This window comes from Siphateles boraxobius, unplaced genomic scaffold (assembly GCF_051911475.1).
Source record: "Siphateles boraxobius isolate OS27281-9 unplaced genomic scaffold, OSU_SipBor_1 35, whole genome shotgun sequence".
NCBI classification, from domain to species: domain Eukaryota; kingdom Metazoa; phylum Chordata; class Actinopteri; order Cypriniformes; family Leuciscidae; genus Siphateles; species Siphateles boraxobius.
The window spans coordinates 9,553,170-9,572,120 of NW_027508975.1; the positions used below are offsets into that span (position 1 = coordinate 9,553,170).

At 39.0% G+C, this 18,951-nt stretch overlaps 1 protein-coding gene across 4 annotated transcripts in view; it reads left to right on the plus strand.

Moving 5' to 3' along the window:
- ripor2 (RHO family interacting cell polarization regulator 2) overlaps positions 1–18,951 on the plus strand; it is a 50,484-nt gene that overhangs the window by 10,567 nt on the left and 20,966 nt on the right. For all 4 annotated transcript variants that reach the window (XM_077196341.1, XM_077196339.1, XM_077196342.1 and 1 more), the window contains exons 2-6: positions 11,235–11,355; positions 14,602–14,763; positions 14,980–15,058; positions 15,624–15,647; positions 15,935–15,988. In XM_077196341.1, the coding sequence (XP_077052456.1) occupies positions 11,235–11,355; positions 14,602–14,763; positions 14,980–15,058; positions 15,624–15,647; positions 15,935–15,988 (440 nt within the window). The remainder of the gene's footprint in view (positions 1–11,234; positions 11,356–14,601; positions 14,764–14,979; positions 15,059–15,623; positions 15,648–15,934; positions 15,989–18,951) is intronic.

Consider the following 18,951-nt stretch of genomic DNA (forward strand, 5'->3'; position numbering starts at 1 on the left):
AAACATCCAATCCTAGTTCTCTGGAAAGGCTATGAGCACATCAGCTTGCTGAGTTTATGTTAAGCTGTTTACAGTAATGTTTATCCCTACTGTTTTCCCTTAGTAGGCTTTATTGGTTTGTGTTTTCACAGCTGATAATTATTGAATGTTCCTCTCTTGGTGGTCATCAGTGTATAAGTGGAGGCCTGTCTTAATTTTTGTAATAGATGTCAACTGGCTTTGCTGAAATCTGTATAATACAGTATATCGTTCGACTTCATGGAGATGTATCTTGAAGCGTATTTAGATGCAGATCATAGGGGTATCTCCTAACAGAGATATAATCAAGCTTATGAGTTTTATGTGTGTTTGAAAGGCTCTCTCTTTCCAGTGATCATGTACAGACAAATCCCATCACATAGTCTGACTCCAAGGGCCTGTGGAGGGGTATTTTAAGAAATGGAGGAGGTAGAAAATAAGTTGTTGATGAAAGAGTCGTATAGGCCTAGCTTATCTTAGAATCTTTTTTAGTTTGTGGAGAAAGCAGGATGAAAGGGGTCTGGGTTTTATCTACGGTCACTCTGTTCTTATGACAAGGGGCAGCGAGAGGTTTGGCTTGCGTCACAGCCGTAAAAAAAACCTAAATCAAATCATTGCGGTCAGCAAGAGGCCACTAGTATGTCAATGTTACTATAGAATCAGTCTCCACTGAGATATGTTCTCTGTTGTCAGCAAACTCCATCCAACAACTGCATTCTTAATAAATATATTACAACTGAATGCTTTTTCTGATGTTAACAAGTTCATGTGGTCAAGAGAAGTTCATACATCAAGGGGAAAGTAGATTTGTCTGATACAGCATTTGAATTTGAGATTCATAAATAATGGACCATAGTTTAACTTGTAATGTTTTTTTTATTATTGATATTGATTTATGTTTTGGATGTTCTGATTGGGTACATTTATGCATTTAGCAGACATTTTTAGCCAAAGCGACTTACAAGAGAGGAACAGAAGCAATGAGCCCAACAATATTCATAATATGCAATGGCAGGTTTATTTGACAACTAGTAACCTAGAGAAAAGGAGAAATGCAGAAAAGGAAAGTTTTTCTTGTGTGTGTGCAAGTGCATTGGTTTATGGGTGTGGGGTGGTTAAGTGCTTTCAGAAGGGCTGTTTCTTGAAAGATGTGATGGTCGAGATGTGAGATGGTTGAAAGATGTGAAGGTTGGCAGCTCATTCCACTTGAGAGGAGCAAAGAGGGTAAAAGTTTTGGGGAGTGACTTTTTACTTCGTTATGAAGGAACAGCAAGGCATCACTAATTCAGTGACCTTAGCTGGCAGAACAAGCGTATGCTTGTTGGAGTGAAATGAGGTAGGGAGGTGCTGTCCCAGTGGCAGTCCTGAAAGCCAGCGTCAAAACCTTACAGTAAATTTGATTCTGGCTGCAACTGGGAGGCAGTGGACTGAGATCAGGAGGTGTGTGACATGGGTTCTATTTGGCTGATTGAAGAACAGGTGTTCTGCTGTGTTCTGGAGCCATCTACATCTACCATCAGGCTTAGTGTAGGCCTGCTAGTAGAGCGTTGCAGTAGTCCAGTCTTAAAATGACAGGAGCTTAGACAAGAAGTTTCCTTGCAGGAAGGGCCTGATTTTCCTGATGTTTTAAAGTACAATCCTGGATGACTATAGTTTATTTCTGGCCCTGTGTTGACCTGGTATTAAGATGCATTTTGGTTGATTGGATCAAGTGGACAATGCTGAATGCAGCATGTGTAAACGGGGTCTAAAATGTCTTGAGCTTGTCCACAGCCACAAAAGACCACCCACTCTCCTCCTGCTGACTTAATACATAAATTAAGTACACACTATGGGAAGTGCGCTAGCCAGACGGGATTAAGGAAACTCTGTCGGCTGAAGACCCAAGTTTGGTTGGAAGACGAAAAGACTACTACGTCTACCTATGATCTGATCGACCAAAATTCATAATACCAAACAGGGCCTCTATTCCAAAATGTAATGAAATGTCTTGCTGTACCGCCTACAAAGGTAGCTGACTTCTAAGCTGACTTATTTGGAATGTTCAGGTAGCAATACTATGCAAATAGCGCTCCTGGTACAAAGCACACTGTAGATTTGTTCACAATTGATTTCACAATTGTTGATTGCAGAAGTGTTTGATGTTAGCATGTTGTTAAGCTAATGATATAATACTCTAATAAGCATAAAATATGCAGTAGGGCTGCACAATATTAAAGAAAAATGCAATATGCGATAACTTGTTAAATAACGCTACATGTGATGCGATGTATTTTGTGAAATCAATTAAAACCAAAAAATGCTAGCCGATTCGATATGTGTATCACGATTTGTGATACTGTGAGAAATTTGTTATATCACGCAGCCCTAATTTAACACATAACAAATTTAGGTTAATTGTGTATTTTAATTAGAACTGTTTGGTATTGAATTAATTATAGAATTGAATTTATTACAGTTAATAATCAGTATTTCTCTTGCCTCGTTCTCCATCTTGGATACCATGCATTCTGGATTGCCTCGTTCTCAAATGACACGTAATGAAGTGAATGACTTGGCATCTTGAGTGGGGAATCTTTCTCTCTTGTTCACTCTCTCTCTTCCTGAACAGATGACATGTACTTTTAGCTCTCATCAGTGGGGGTGCTATCCCATAATCCCCCTGATTAACAGTCTATTTAAAATCAACTGCACTGACACCCCTCATACATCCGTTTTGCAGACACAGTTTTTGCATAGTAACAAAATCACAATCTCTCAGCCCTGTGATTAGTATTACGGCGATTTATCCTTCCAACATAAGCTGATGAACTGAATGTTTTTGTTTTTCCTTGTCTGTTTGCATAGCAGTTAGAAGGTGTGCAGGAATATGATTGGTTGTGGTGGATTCTGTCTGAAATGTCATTGGCTGATTGAATTGAGGTCCTTGGATGTTGTCATGTCTGACATATTCTCCCTCAGATGATGGCAGTTTTTTAGATTTTGTTAGCAGTGATAACTGCTATGTAATCTGCTTTGAAAAGCCAAATCCTTATGCCTTTTAAAGGGTGCTGTCCTCCTCGGGGTCTGTCCTGACATACAGCTGCTTTATCAACTCCCTTCTGTCAATCCCAGAAGCAATGCAGAAAACAGGAAAGCACCCTCATAAACTACAACTGCCTCTGAAACCTGTCGCCACAAGAATGTTCTGGGTGGTTGCCAGGGTGTTGCCAAGATGTGCTTATTATCATGTTGCTATGCAGTTGCTAGGTGAATTTTTACTGGTCCAAGTCAAAAGAGCATGTAGTACTGTAGCATGTGTGATGGGTTGGCAAGCACCACTAATTCGGGATTTTGTCTATCGTCTGACCTAAATGCACCACATCAAACCTCTATTTGTCATAATTTTTCATCATGTTATTTATTTATTGTATTTTTAGAACACTGTTTCATCTACAGTTGCACATCAAGAGTGTGTGCTTTCTTTCTTAGATTATTTGAAGCTGAAAGTAACAATATTTAATTTAAAATGTCTTTTCAGCCCTCAACCCCCCCCCCCCCCCCCCCCCCCCAAAAAAGACTGTTTCAATATTTTATCTGTATGCCTGCCTGCCATAAGTCAAAGTGTTGGCATCTTTATTTTATTGCAGGAGAAAAAGAAATGAAGAAATGCAACTGTCTTTTCTCTGTTCTTGTCTTTCTCATGCATCTTGCATTGACACACACACATAAAGACATTCACAATGATCTGTGGATGAACTGCTGAATCCTTCTAAAGGTTCACCTGCAAGTGTCTGCATCCCGTGATGTGCTGTCGTTGCCGGCATAATGAATTCAGTTCAGTTCCCATTCTCCAAAGCTAAAAGCATTGCTTTCAGCTTGAGCTTTGGCCATTTGTGTGGCACTGGTCAGCACTGTCTGAATAAAGAGAGACCAAATCAAGTGAAACTTGGTTAAGTAGCTAAACAAATGTACGGGACTGGCATAGCCCCTCAGTGACAATCCACATTTAGTGGTGAAGTTAGATGATTTTAGCACAGCGGTTCCTTGGAGCAGAGTTGCTTAAAGGGAAAGTTCACCTAAAAATGAAAAATGTGGTATTTACTGACCCTCATGCCATTCCAAAACCATTTTATTTAATACAAAATAATATATTTTGTAGAATGTCCAAGTTGCTCATTGACATACAGTGAAGTTTTAATTTTATAAAAATATTTTTATGCTATATTCCAAGTCTTCTGAGGCAAACTGACAGTTTTGTGTGAGAAATTGTATGATGACTGAAATATTGTGTTCCTTAGAAGAATGACAGCAAATGTAGGCTATACAATACCCTACCTTAACAAGTTTCCTGCAAGTCACTTATTAAATGCATCATCTTTCCCCATTAACATGAACTATAAACAGAAAGGTGTTACATTTTTAAGCTGAGGTGGGACAGGGAAGATGATGTTTATATTTTTTTTGCTTCACATCATTTCAGTTTTGACATTAGTTTGGGTTGGTTTTTAGCCAGATGTGCTCTGTTATTCATAGATGCGCTCACACATTTTTTTCCCCCAGTGCCTCAAGCTTCTGTCTCCACATACAGTATAAGGATGTTCATCATTCTGTCTCTAGTTTTTTCCCTGTCCTCTCTTTGCTCTGTGCTTTAGAAATATTGCTCAGTGCAAAACATCCACATATCACTCAGAATTGACCCTCTAGTCTAGCCTATTTTTAAACTTGTCTCTTTCTCAGCCTTTTTATGTGCATTATCCTCATAGCTGTCCTCATAAGCCAGTGAGTCATTGCTCTGCCTATGAACTGAGTTTACATACACATAAAACATTCGACTCATATCACAATTATGAAAGTGGCATGTAAAGGTGTTAACCCAATTAATCTAATATAACAAATACTATATAATAAAGCCTTATTGCCATGTCTTATTCAGAAAAGAGCTCATTTCCAGAGTGAGAAAGAGGCCATTTCCCCTCCCAAACATTAACATAAATGAACATAAATCAATATACAGATGTATAGAAAAGTAGAGCCTTAAATCCACATTTCGCAAAACCATGTTCATGTAAAACTACAATAAAGCTTTTTCTCTATTTTTCTCTGCTGATGTGAAAGTGTGTTTTCTGAAAGAACAGTTATTATATTTTTTATTTAATGTCAGCTGAATAATTAACAGACATTTCACACAATTACTTTTCCAGCATGCTCAGATGGGTATGAGTTTAAGATTACAAACCCCTCATATGCCTTAAAAGGTTATCAGTGGTCAAGTGTAATTCAGGCCTCCTAACATAGTTTCTTTCTGTCTTCAGTCACAATAAAAATTAAAATAGCTTGACATTTTATTATTTGCTCTTAGATAACCTTCAAGTGCTCTGTAGTCTGAAGTCTGTGGATTAAATATGAAATAAATCACCCATTAATGCCAAAGTTAAACCAAATGATCCTGCTTGAACATAGATTCTTGTTCAAATATTGACCCTTTTAGTAATAAATTAACTGGAGTGTTTCTATGGTACTTATCTGAAGCAGCAGAGAGGAGCAGCAACTGGCTGTGGATGAGACGGGAAGATTCTGGCTGGCTGTGTACTGGCCGCCACGCTACGGTTTCGAAGAATTCTTGAAAAACTCGAAGTGTCTGCTGGTTTATTTGTATAGTTTGCATAGTTATTACAGTTATTACGTTCCTGTGTATTTTGCGTGAATGAGGATTGGTGTTTGGACAGATATTGTGTTTTGCGGTAGTATGCCATACGGAACCGTTGCCACTAAACCCGCTTTAACGACGGCAGTGAGGCTGAACAGCCTTAGTCAAAAGGGTTGGCGCATATGTGCGGGTTGCGGTGAGATTGTGAGAGATTGTGGTTAGGTCACATGTGAACTACGAGGAGGGAGCAACCTCAGCAGCAGGAGGGATGTAAAGGTCAGTAAGCTGGGCTGAGTTGAGTGGGGGACGGAGGGGAGTGACTCTGGGACGCATAGAAGCATATGTTACTGTAAAGCTACGTCTTAGTTGGTGCTCATCTTGGCGAAAGCAGAGTACAAATCAGCATGAAGTTTTAACATCTACTCTCGTGTAATGGAAATCATGTCCATGATTTAAATATAGCCTAAATAGTTGTCTTTGACCATCAGAAGAATCAAAAGTATTTGACTATAAAATGCATGTCAATATGTTTATTTTCTACAACAGCTCTAAATTTTTAGTTTTAGGGGATATTCAATTTATAGCCTAACATGTCTACTGGATGTGTTAAGGTGTCAGCTTCATCTATCAAAATTTTTTGAACCCTCCACCCATTACATTTGACAGACTACGTGGACTTTTGACCTTTAAGAAGAAAGAAAGGAAATATGAGGCATGCCTTATGCTGCACTCAAAAACAAGCATACATTTATCTAAGTTCAACTAAACTATTAAATTGTGGCAAACATTCCCACCAAATAATTTTTTTCCAAGGCTTCACCATTAAGACCATGCTGGTCAACTGGCAATAAAGCAGTATATTGACCAGCATGGAAATTCATTTTATAAAGACTATTTCAATTTGACTGTATGCACAACACGTGAACTTGGATCCCTTTTTTGTCCACTTCAGTTTGGGTTTCTGCTAACTTTTCTTTAATTTCACTATATTCTTTAGGTTGACTAAAGTAGCCTTCAAATATTATCTAAAATGTTTGAGAGTTACAAAGTCAGAAGAGATGTTCTTCTGTTTCCTCTATTTGGAGATACAATCAGTGTGTGTGGTTACAGCTAACCCTTATTTTGTCATTTTTGTACAAGCTGCTGAAGCCCACATCAAATTATGAAATGCTTAGATTACTTTTTTTTTTTTTTGCTTGCATCCCTTTATTTCTAAGTAATGCCTACTATTAAGGCACCCAAATAGTGTTTGCTCTTCCATCGATGGACTTAAAATGCCTCCTAGTTTCAAGAAAAAAATAATAATTTATTTTTGACATTGTTTATCAATAGCAGCCACTGTCATCATGAGCACATGATTTTTCGGTCACAACACAAGAGCATCCATTCAGTCTTGATGTGCCTGCTTTAGAATCATGTTTCACTGTGTTTATAGTCTTTGTGCTCATGATTAGTCCTTTTCCGTGCAGAGATACAAGTCAGGCCTGTCAAAGAGGGCCTATTATGTCTATTACAAAGTCTTGATTTTGTTTTTGGGGTCAACTAGAATAGGTTTTCACACTTGAATGTTCAAAAACCATTGTTGCAGCACCTCTCTTCCCAGTCTGCTGGACTGGTGTGTTGTTGTGATTGGTCAACCGCATTGAGTGTTTTTCAGAAATTTCACGCTGCAAGTTTTAACACTATTAGCGCAACCAGGCCTCTTCACAATTTTTGCTGTTTCCATTGTCAGAAGTTGTGAATGGCACCCTAATTCCGAACCGTACCGTACCACTTTTTGTGGGACCCTTCTGTTGGGGTACCTAGCACAGTATTCCGATACTTAAGGGTTGAGCTAGACTCACTGCAGAGAGTCTATCCCAAGAGACAATCGTCACTTGTGCATGCTTTTTCGGCTGTGTTTTTCCTTGAAACCTGCAGCCTTTGTTCAAACAAAGCCGCCGTCTTGTGACAAACAGCCACATGCTGTAAAGCAAGAACAAGATCTGCTGTATGTCCTCCATTGTTGTTCAATGTGTCGCTTTCTTCTTCATTCGAGAGTAACGCCCGACCGCTACACCACGCCTATCAAGTAAGAGTACTGTTGGCAGTGGAAACGCAAACTGGATCAGGGTTTACCGTCCCAAATCGTACTGTATTGTACCGTACCGCTCGGTGGAAACGAGCCATAAAGTTGAAAATGTAAAAAAGCATAATAGGTCCTCTTTAAGACAGTATTTGGTCATTCAGACAATCCACTGACTAATTAATTTTGTGTGTATTTCGTTTTGCACATCCTCACATCCACCGTATCTATTCTCCTGGCCCAATTGGCAACACTGCCAAAAGGCACACATTACTACAGCATGGCTAGAACAGGGTCAGTCGGTCACTGCCACATGGTTGACATTAGTTCTCTGACCTGGCATGGATGCTTGAAGTGAGGTCATTGCTATTCCAAGGCGGAGTGTCAGTGTGGAACAAGACCAGCTGAGCATCACACAGCTGCTTGGATAGAAACCGGGCGGGATGTACTCCTACCTTGGAGCAAAAGACCACACAGAGGAAGACAACGGATCCTCAGAGAAGACGGACAGGAGGAGTCCTGCTGCGGGGGATCCATGATAGCATTGTTCTTTTGCTGGACCCATTGTGTATTGTCCGATGTTACTATAGAAACTATAATTTATACAGGCGTTCGGAATCACTCTGCTGTTAAGTTGCCGTGTGGGTTGAGTTTGATGATATTCACGCATGCAGCTAATGTTTTTTGTGCCTGTGTGTATGTTGCTGTGCATGCATGCTTTCATGAGAAATAAAGTGACTTTTCCAGAGGCTGAAGTGAAGAAAATAAATGATTCTTAACTGGTTATATTATTTAGAATTTTTATCTAAATAAATGGAGTAAAATACTAAATAAATTAATAAAATCAGTCGCTTTAAATAACACAAGTGAATTTAGGCATCACAAAATTGTAATTTGAGAGTTTTGGCATTTTTACCTTTATTATAACAGGACAGTTAGTTGACAGGAAGTGAAGTTGAAGAGAGAGAGAGAGAGAGAGAGAGAGGGGGGACGGGGGGACGGGATCAGGAAAGGTCCACGAGCCGGGACTCGAACTCGGGACACACTGCCGACGAGGCTATTGGCACTGACATAAAGATTACATTTAACAGTGTTAAATTCTAAGTGTTTTTAAAAATGACAGCAAAGGTAATCTAAATATGAAAAATGTGGGAAATGAGCATGAACAATTAAATATCCAATATCGACCATATTGGCTATCTTTCAGTTAAAGGTATTGGTCGATATAGGATATTTAATTGTTCATGCTCATTTCCCATATTTTTCATATTTAGATTACCGTATTATTATTATAATGCTCATTAATTACAGATGTATTAGTTCTGGAAGATTAAACTGTATATAAAAACAGATATTTTAATGAAATATTATACATTTTTATTTATATTTGTCACTATGAACACAAAAATGGAGCATCACGTCAACCACTCCTATATAATATGCATCCTGTTTAAAAACTATTTTTAAAACCTGTTTAAAAATATTTTTACTGCATGTAAGATCACAACTTGTTTATTTTTCTTAACCCACCGACAATTTTTTTAACTTGTTTAGGTTTATGTTTAAAATAGCAAAAAACACTAGTCAGAATTTATAATGTGGGATTTTTGGAGGAAACGAGGGACCAGTTTATCACTTTTCATTCAGTACTTCTCCTGCCCAGCTTTAAGACCCCCTCACACTTCCAACGGGCCAGATAAACATGGTCCCTGCTGGAGGTGACAAATTAATGAAGCCCCCCTCCTCGGTTCTTTTGTCCTCGTCATCCGTCTCTCACAGTGAAGAGTTCAGAATTGGGTGCCAGGCAGCTGTACTCCGAATACTTATGAGCAGCCGTGCCCGAAGGGACGGGGATGACGTAGCCAACATCAACAGCGCTTCACAAGTGCCTGTGAACCGAGACGGCCAGGCCTGAATAGAATGAGTGGAACAATCCCAGCATGCACTGGGTGGCACAGTGTCGCTTTGTGTTTGTGAAACTGAAGTGGAACCTTTGTTTGTTGAAATAAGCAATTGGTTATATAGGTTGTGTTCATTTTGCATGTGTTTGTTTTGTATTTTGATTCATGAACATGAACACCTTGATGTATGAATTATTAAGTTGAAATAAATTATGACATGCCGAAAGTGATTGGCAAATTTGACCCTATTACTGGATTATTTCAAAGTTTTGCTCAAGTTGTGTCACACCGTTTATATTCAATTAAAAATAAAATAATTACTATATTAATTAAAAAATATATATATTTATTTTATTACTTTTTGAGAAAGAACACATTTTGAGAAGTATGGAAATTTATCACCATTCTGTAGAGCATTACTTTTCTCTGATTGGATGTGTTATTTTAGGCAGCAAGAATTATATGCTACGGTGTATTCTTTTGATTATTTCTGCCTTTTATCTGAATTATCGGTTTATTTTGTCATGATCAAAATGCACAGTACATAAGTTCATGTTCTCCAGTGCCTATAAATAGCCTGACACACGTTACACAAGACTCTTTTGTATTTCCCGTGCAAAACAACATCTATCCCAGAGCTGTATTGCTTTTGTGTAGCTCCATCTAAGCAATGAAGTATCTATTGCACTGAGCATAAACCCACAGGTGTATAATTACCTGCAACACACAGCCCCTGGAAACAGTATGTAACCTCAACTGTGGAGAGAGTCTCAGCCTCAAAACCCAGATTTTTTCTCTGTTTTGGTGTAGATGTCAGTGCCCCGCGGGGTTATGAGGGTTGCGTGCTAATTTAGGGTCAAAATGAGTCCTCTTTTATCGATGATCACAGATCTCATTGCCTCATTACCCTCAAATCAGGAGTTTGCCGCTGCTGTCATCATCCTATTTTTTTCTAATGAAATATGGGAGGTTGGAGATGAGCTATAAGGAGATCAGAGATGATCATGAAGGCTTTTTTGTAGGCGGGAGATTTCTACACCCTCTCTGGATCATTGCATTTGATAGAAATGAATGATTGCGTTAGGCTCTCAGGGCTCCATTAGCCCACCTCCCGTTTGTAAGTGCTTTTTCTGTCTTCATCTGCGGTGGGCTCAGGTGGCTTCGAGCGGTTTATAAAAACCTCTGAATGTACACCGTATGGGGTCTTCTCACCCTGCAGTGCTATTTTTGGTAACCATATACACTGGAGATTAAATGACTCATTTCTTGCTTTCCTGTGTGATTTTTAGCTGGCTTCTTGTACATTCATTTACAGTCAAGGTTGTCAGGATATCTTTTTGTTAGAGAGCCAGTATCTTTCAAAAAATAAGATCTAGGTCCTGTTGCACCAGCTGTGTGCAAGTTAAAACTAAGCCTATAGTTGTGACTTAAAGGGGCAATAAGTTACAATTTATGCTCTACCAAATATTTTTGCATTGCACCATTAAACTTAGTTGAAGTGTAACTCTACGTATAAACTAGATATTTATCATATTAACGGCATCGTCCTAGACACACAACCCTTCCCCCATCTGTACCACTGACTTCTCTCTTACCCAGAATCCTCTCTGTCCCCTTGCAGGAGTGTCATCCCGCTCTCCAGACATCATGGCTGCTGGCACTCACTCTCCTGGAGGGCCCAATGGCATCATCAGGAGCCAGTCATTCGCCGGCTTCAGCACACTGCAGGAGAGACGCTCACGGTGAGGTCATCTGCCCTGTCAGAAGCTAAAACACTCAGCTCACTCAGATGAGGTTCTTGATTCACGGATGCATATAAAAAAAAAATCAGTTTTGCCACTGCAGAAGAAACAATTGTATTTTTAACACTTTACATAGGACTGTTAAACATATTTTAAAGCATTTGCAGGCAGAGGTGAGAGGTTGAGAAAGGGTGTGATAAGGTGTGTTACCATAACCATGCATATATATATATATATATATAAGTATAAAATTATAATAATAAATAAAAATAATGAATCATGTAATAGTGTTTAATTTATGTCATGTGCCATTTCTGGGTGTTTACTCAAAATTTGCTCCTAGCAAATTTTGTGACAAGTGGGCAAAACCTCTTATCTCTCTGCATTGGTTTTTAAGGGAGTTTCTATAAAGGTATGTGGACACCCCAACGCCACACCAATCTTTGCAAAATCGGTAATTCCACTGACTTCTGCTATAACAGCTACCACTTTTCAGGCAAGACTTTCCTCTATAAAAACAAATTGCAAAAGAACTGCAAATTCTACTGATGTGAAACAACAGATGCAGTAACCGCATTAAAGAGTGTATTTTTACTGTGCGTACTGGCTTTACTTAGTATGACGGAGTGAATCGTGACTGGGTGACCCCTTAGGCAACAGCATGTGCTCATTCTACACAATGTCCTAGATTTACTGTAGCACTACTTCTAGTGCTCTTTTTGACATGTCTCTGTGTGTGACGCGTTCAGACATGTCGAACAACCAACTGCCTTTGTGTTATTATGAAACATGAATATTATTACGGTGACATCAGAACTAGGCTGATAAGCACCCTGCCTTTTGACATAAGTCTTAAATGTCAGAAAGCATTGAGGAAGAGTGGTATTAGATGTACAGCACAAGCTTTATCCTTGTAATATTTTGGGGTTTAACTGATGTTATGACATGAAGTCTTGAAACCTCTGAAAAGAGAAAGGGGTGGTTATTTGCAAGGATATTGCACAGATGAGTGTGAAGTGCACTGAAATTCCAACACTAGACTACAGACTCCAAGTCTGCACTAAACTCACTGGTGTTTACGTTAGGGAGCTGCAGAAGAAATATATATATATATATATATATATATATATATATATATATATATATATATATATCATGGATGTAGGATTCTCTTTTAAAGTGAAGATATTACATGGATGAATCTCACAAAAACATTTCCAGATCATGTTTCACCTCAAAGAATAAAAAATAAGACCCTATTTATTTTAATTATGCCCTCCCGTGGACGGTCCTCAGAGGAATTTTACGGCCTATGTGGAGTGGGTGCTGGTGAATTGTGGATCTTAAATCATTGTCTGCACTGCAGACAATGAAGATATCCAACGCTATCTCACCAATTTGTACGAATCTGTATGAGTGATTAAAAAGTGGCTAATTCGTATGAATTCGTACGACCTCACTCGTACGAATTTGTACGATTTGTCTAAACCCACGTGATGGGTAGGTTTAGGGGCGGGGTCAGGGGTAGGTCATTCGTACAAATTCATACGAATTGAACAACTCGTAAAATATGTACGATTTAGCAAAAAACTTACTAATTCGTACGAGTGAGGTCGTATGAATTCGTACGAGTGAGGTCGTATGAATTCGTACGAATTAGCCACCTCGTAAAATTCGTACGAATTGCCGTGATATCGGGTTGAGATATCACCAGCCCCACTCCGGATCAACCAAGCTTCCGAAGGATAAGATGCCTGAGCCAACGCAGATACAGAGACAATGCCCTCCTAAAACAAAAGCCAGAGCTGACTCCTGAGCTCAACATTGGCCTGGAGCCCACACTCAATAAAGAGTCTGACTAGGTGCAAAAGAACTGCAATCTGGCTTCTGGGAAATTTGATTAGGTAGAATTGAATGAGGTCATTCCCTTAATTCTCCCGTCGCCGCTGGTTCCACCTAGCTTCAAGACTCCAAGTATCTTGGGTTTCTAATTATCCCACCTGGCCTTTCTCTCCCACCACATCTACCAAAGCAAGCTAGTCCTCTGGCCCCGCCTCCGCTCGTTCCCTTCAATCCCTCATCTCCTCCTCTGGTGGCTCCAACCAGAAACTTGGATTCGCCTTTGGTCTTCAAGTCTCCAGCTCTGCCTTGGCACGAGGATCCTCTGTCTCCGCCTCGGCATGTCGACCAGTCAGCTCTGCTTTGGCTCCTTCTTCACTTAGTTCCACCTGAAGCAATTGTCCTTACGGCTTCGACTCTGCCTGCGCCACAGACTTCCAGGCCTTCAGCTACGCTTCGTCCCTCCATCCCTTCATCTTCGTCGGGTCTCTGTGTCTCCTCGGCTCCGCCTGGGTCTCCACCGCTGGTTGTCGGACATCTGATTCCGCCCTGGATCCTCCCACCATTGTATCCACCATGGTCCTTCATCCTGGGTGTGCTCTTGGTCAGCATCTGGATCCTCCCTCCGTCGTCTCCTCCATGGTGGTTTCCTCTGTCAGACCCTCCTTGGTCAAATCCCTCTCCAGCTCCACGTCCTTCTACAAAGCCTTTTTGGACTTTATTTAGTTATTGCGCAAGGACATGCCTTGTGAGAGGGGTGGGGGGGGGGGGGGGGTAATGTTACTAGTATGTTAGTTTCTTTGTGTTTTGGTTTGGCTCTGTTCGGTTCCTGTTTGCCTGTTTCCGATCCAGACGAGGCCTGGCTGAGTTGTGTTAGTAGTGTGTTGAAACTCGCGGTAACAGTAAGGGTCATACATTTCTGAAATACGCTTGAAATGGTTGACCAATCATAGCAAATTGCTCTCTTTTTTAAACTAAACAGCATTACTGACATACTGGGAAGAGAGGTGCTGCAACAATATCAAATATGTGAAAAACAATGTTTTTTTTGAACATTCAAGTATGAAAACCTATTCTTGTAGACTCTAAAAAGAAAATCAAACTTTGAAAAAGGGCATAATGGGTCCCCTTTAAAACACCTTTATGGTAAATCCCGAAGTCATTAGTATGACTTTCTGTAAAGCTGCTTTTGAAACGATGTGCTATATAAATTTGACTTGACTAGCAACTAACAACACAGAGACTTGGCAACCTAGAATAATTTTCCTTGATTGTAATTGTCCTAAAATAAGGCTTAATTTACTTCAAGAAACATATAATTCTTTCTTTTGATTTTGTTGTGAAAATGACCACCACATGTTCTTGACAGGTTCCTTGAGATTCATCCGCATCTGTTTCTGTTTTCAGGTGTAACTCCTTCATGGGGAACTCAGCAGTGCAGAAGAAGCCCATCTCAAAGCCCAGGAAGCCCCATCTGTCCGGGCACAAATCCAGCAGCAGCAGCAGCTCACGAGAGCCTCAGCCCAAAAGAGTGGAAGAAGTTTACGCAGCCCTCAAACAAGGCCTGGAGTGAGTGCTCTTTAAATGTCTCCTCTGATTCACATATGTCTTGTCACATACTGTAGATCTTCTCTCTCAGCTCTCTACAGTCATACTGTATGCACATTGACTGCATGAATCACTGCTGCTCAGAATGGCTGTGATGAAATCTTTGTACTGTGTACAGTCATTGTTCATGCAGTTCTACAGAGTTCTGAAGGATTTGTCATTTTCTCTTTCTGTCAGTGAATATCTAGAAGTGCACCAAACAGAGCTGGATAAACTCACTTCCCTTATGAAAGACATGAAGAGGAATTCCAGACTGGTGAGAAATGACATCATCAGGTTTCCTACACACTATAGTCTACGGTGCATCAGAGTGCTGCTTAATCTATTGATTTCAATAGGCGACTATCCTAAAATGCTATATATATGGATCATGGTTTCCTCAAAAATATTAAGTACGAATGACTTCTTTCAGAAACATGTATATTATAATAAAATGATGTATTAAACATAGAAATCCTTTAAATAAGAAACATTTACTTGAGAAGCAACACTGCATAAGATGTTAAGACTTGTTTTCAGAGAATGTATTTTTAATATGAGATATATTGGCTTACTGCATTGGCAGATTTTTCTTTTTAGTATAAACAAATGAAAAACAAGTGAAAATCAAAAAAAAAAAAAATTTAAAGCTCATTAATTGCAGGGTAGCATTTTTTTTTTAGTTTAAAGACTACTTTTCTAGCAAAACCAGCAAGAAATCCCTGGTGACCTTCACCAGTTCATGCTGGTCTAATATGGGCATTTGCAGTGTATTTGTCCAAATATGTATATATATATATATATATATATATATGATATATATCTTTTGTTTTCTTCCTCAGGGTGTGCTGTACGATCTGGACAAGGTAGGGTCCTTAAACACACTAATGCTTCTTAATTAACCTGTCGAAGTTGACCTGTGTTAACCTTTTTAAAACGTTATAAGAAGTTAGAAACATGCATCAGGAAAAATAAATAGCTTTGCATAAATGATGTGCTGCATTCCTGCAGCAGTGATTCGTTATTGCGACACTCTAATCGCCTAAGGTGTCAGTTGAACTCTGAACTTCGATTGCTCTCTGTGAAATCTTTTGCATTTTCTTTTTCAGCGAATAACTTTCTGATTTTGACGTTTTATTTTCTTGCTTCCCAGCAAATCAAGACCATAGAGCGATACATGCGACGACTGGAGTTCCACATGAGTAAGGTAAAGTTCACATATTTTTTTTATATAATGTATGTATATATGTAATGTATGTGTACTTTCATTGCCTGTTTTATATGTTAGAAAAGGTGAAGTCAGTACAACAAGTGAAAACAGTTTTTTATAGGAGTGCTTTTTGTTTCAAATAAATGTCCTGACTCATTTTGAGTCCCCTAGTTTGGCATTCTCTAGTGTCAGGAGTCCTGCTGTGTCCCCTTCCACTTGCAGTGTGTTTTAGTGACATTACAGGTGGGTGTCTGCAGTAAACTACTGTGCAGACTGGCAACTCAGCAGCACGTCAAGTCCTGAAGTAGCCATGGCAACCTGACGATGGGAGCTTTGAGGCTGTTGAAGAGCAATTCATAGCTCAAATTAGCCTTACACACTTGAAATTAGCCCCACATTCAGCTAGCTCACAGGAACACTCTGAACCGTGTGGTCGTACACAGATCTCAGAGAAACAATTCAATCATCATCTTTTTTTTTTTTGGCCCTATAAAGAACATTTTGTTTCTGACTTGTGTTAATTTGCGGAAGTGTTTTGTTTTCCCCTGTGTTTTATGCTGTTTATGGTTGGCAATGGATCTAGGTCAAAGCAATTCCTTTGAGTGATGATGAGCAAACCTCTGATGGCTCAATCCAGGGTGTTAATGAGTGTGTGCAAGTATAAATGGAAGTGGATGCCTTTTCTTTATGATTTCAAGTTTATGTTCAAATCTGTGCTGCCCTATTTATATCGCTTGGATCATCAGTCTTGACAAGAAAATCACAAATGAGATCTCTATGTAATCTCAAATGTGTCTTCTCTGAATTCAGAAGAGATATCAACAAAGTCTTGCTCTGTTCTAACATTTGCCAGTTAAACCAGTTCACCAAATTGGACTAAATCTTCACATGAGTCAAACGATAGACTGATGAAACAATGTACTGATGAAAAGAAACACCCTCATAATTATTAATGTTATTATTATTTTTGTTTAATTTAATAAAGTGTAAATCAGCTATGCATTTACACTTGACTTTATTTGAATATGTTTAAGCATGTATTTTTCATTCCTTTGGTGATAGCATTATGAATTAATGACAACATAATATGATGTAAAAGTGTAATAACACATTGGTACAGAGTCGACTGTTCTCTGGGATTTGTTTTCATGATAATCGAGTGTAAAGAGTTTTATCTCTAAAAACTGTTTAGCTTATAACGCTAGTATATGGGGGCATATAAGTAAAAAGAGATCGCTAGTTAATACCACTAACAAGGCTCAAAATAGCCCCACACGGTAGCTTAATGAGGGTCTCTACATACAAACCGAAGCACTGAGAACTTTGTAAGTGTACAGACAGTTTAATAATAATATATTTTATAAAGACAGTACCATCGCGGAGCCAGTCGAAAACAGTCTCGACCAGTCGAACCACGAACGCCGTGTTACGAGCTGAACTGTGACTTGGAATCTCACAGTTCAGCTCACTTAGCACGGCGTTAGTGGTTCGACTGGTCGAGGCTGTTTTCTAAAGATGGCTGCGCGATGGTACTGTCTTTATAAAGTATATAATTTTTTTTATTTTACTTATTATACGCCCCATATACTAGTGTTTAAGCTAAACAGTTTTTAGAGATAAAACTCTTTACACACGATTATCATGAAAACAAATCACAGAGAACAGTCGACTCGGTACCAATGTGTTATTAAACCCCAGGTTAATTTTGCGCCGGAGTTCTCCTTTGTGCTGACAGTCAACTAGTACTGTTATTCTTTCAGGATACTGGAGCACAGAAACACATTCTAAGAAGTTAATTTCTAGTAGGTAAATATTTTTAATTTTTTTCCTTTAAAGCAGACTCTCAGCAGGGATTGTGTTTTTAAAAATCATCCTCATCAAGTGTAGTCGTCCCACTTGCCCATAGAAAGTCAAGCAACACCAACAGGAAGTTTCAAAAGGCCTCAGCTTGCAGTCAGATATCAGTGCTGGAGGTGCTTTATGATCTGGCTTTGAACCCCAATGTTTGATGTGGGTGAATGTATTGTAGGTTTAATCTCTGTTTAATCTGGCTGGCATCCCCTACTGAGTGCAGTCTAAATCCTCTGATCACAGCTGATAGATGCTAGTAATTTAAGAGGATTTTTCTTCTTCATCCATTTCCTCTTTGTACAGTAATGCATATTATTATGGCTTGTAAGTGTGCTCATGGCCTTGTTTCTTCTGTTGTTTTTGTGGTGTGTGGACCAGCTGTGCACTCTTGGCTTGTTATTTGACTCAGTAGGCCTAATCCGAAACCCCACACTTGTGATGGACAGAGGGCTGACAAACAGCTGCTCACACGCACGCATGACTGGGTTGAGTCGCGCCTTGCACTTCTGCTGTCAACCAAAAAAGAAGTCATACCCAAGTAGATCAAAAGCGCTCCCAGTGGGAATGACCGTTTGTAGAAATGCATATCTGGGTGTGTGTCTCTGTTTGCCCCAGATGCATCATCTTCCATACGCCAACACACTTCTACACACCACACAACTAATTCACTGACGCATTATTATATTATATTATATTATATTATATTATATTATATTATATTATATTATATTATATTATATTATATTATATTATATTATATTATATTATATTGTAATCCATCCATTTTCCAAAACGCTTGTCCTATGTACTCTTGTGTAAAAGAAGTACATTTTAGCATACTTAAAAAAAAAAGAGTATTTGATATATAACGTAGTAGAAAAGCATATACTTATGTCCAAACCCAATGTAATGTTTTCAGGCAATTAATTGCATGTTCATTGCAATTAAATTAATATGCATTATAAACGGATATTAAATGCAATTAGTTGACATGACTTAAGTAAATATTTATTGTAATTTCACAATCACTTCTATTGTCTTTGAAATATAGTTATGGTTATGTGTGCTGCCTTACATAATAAGCATTTATGGTAAACTAAAAGTAAGCT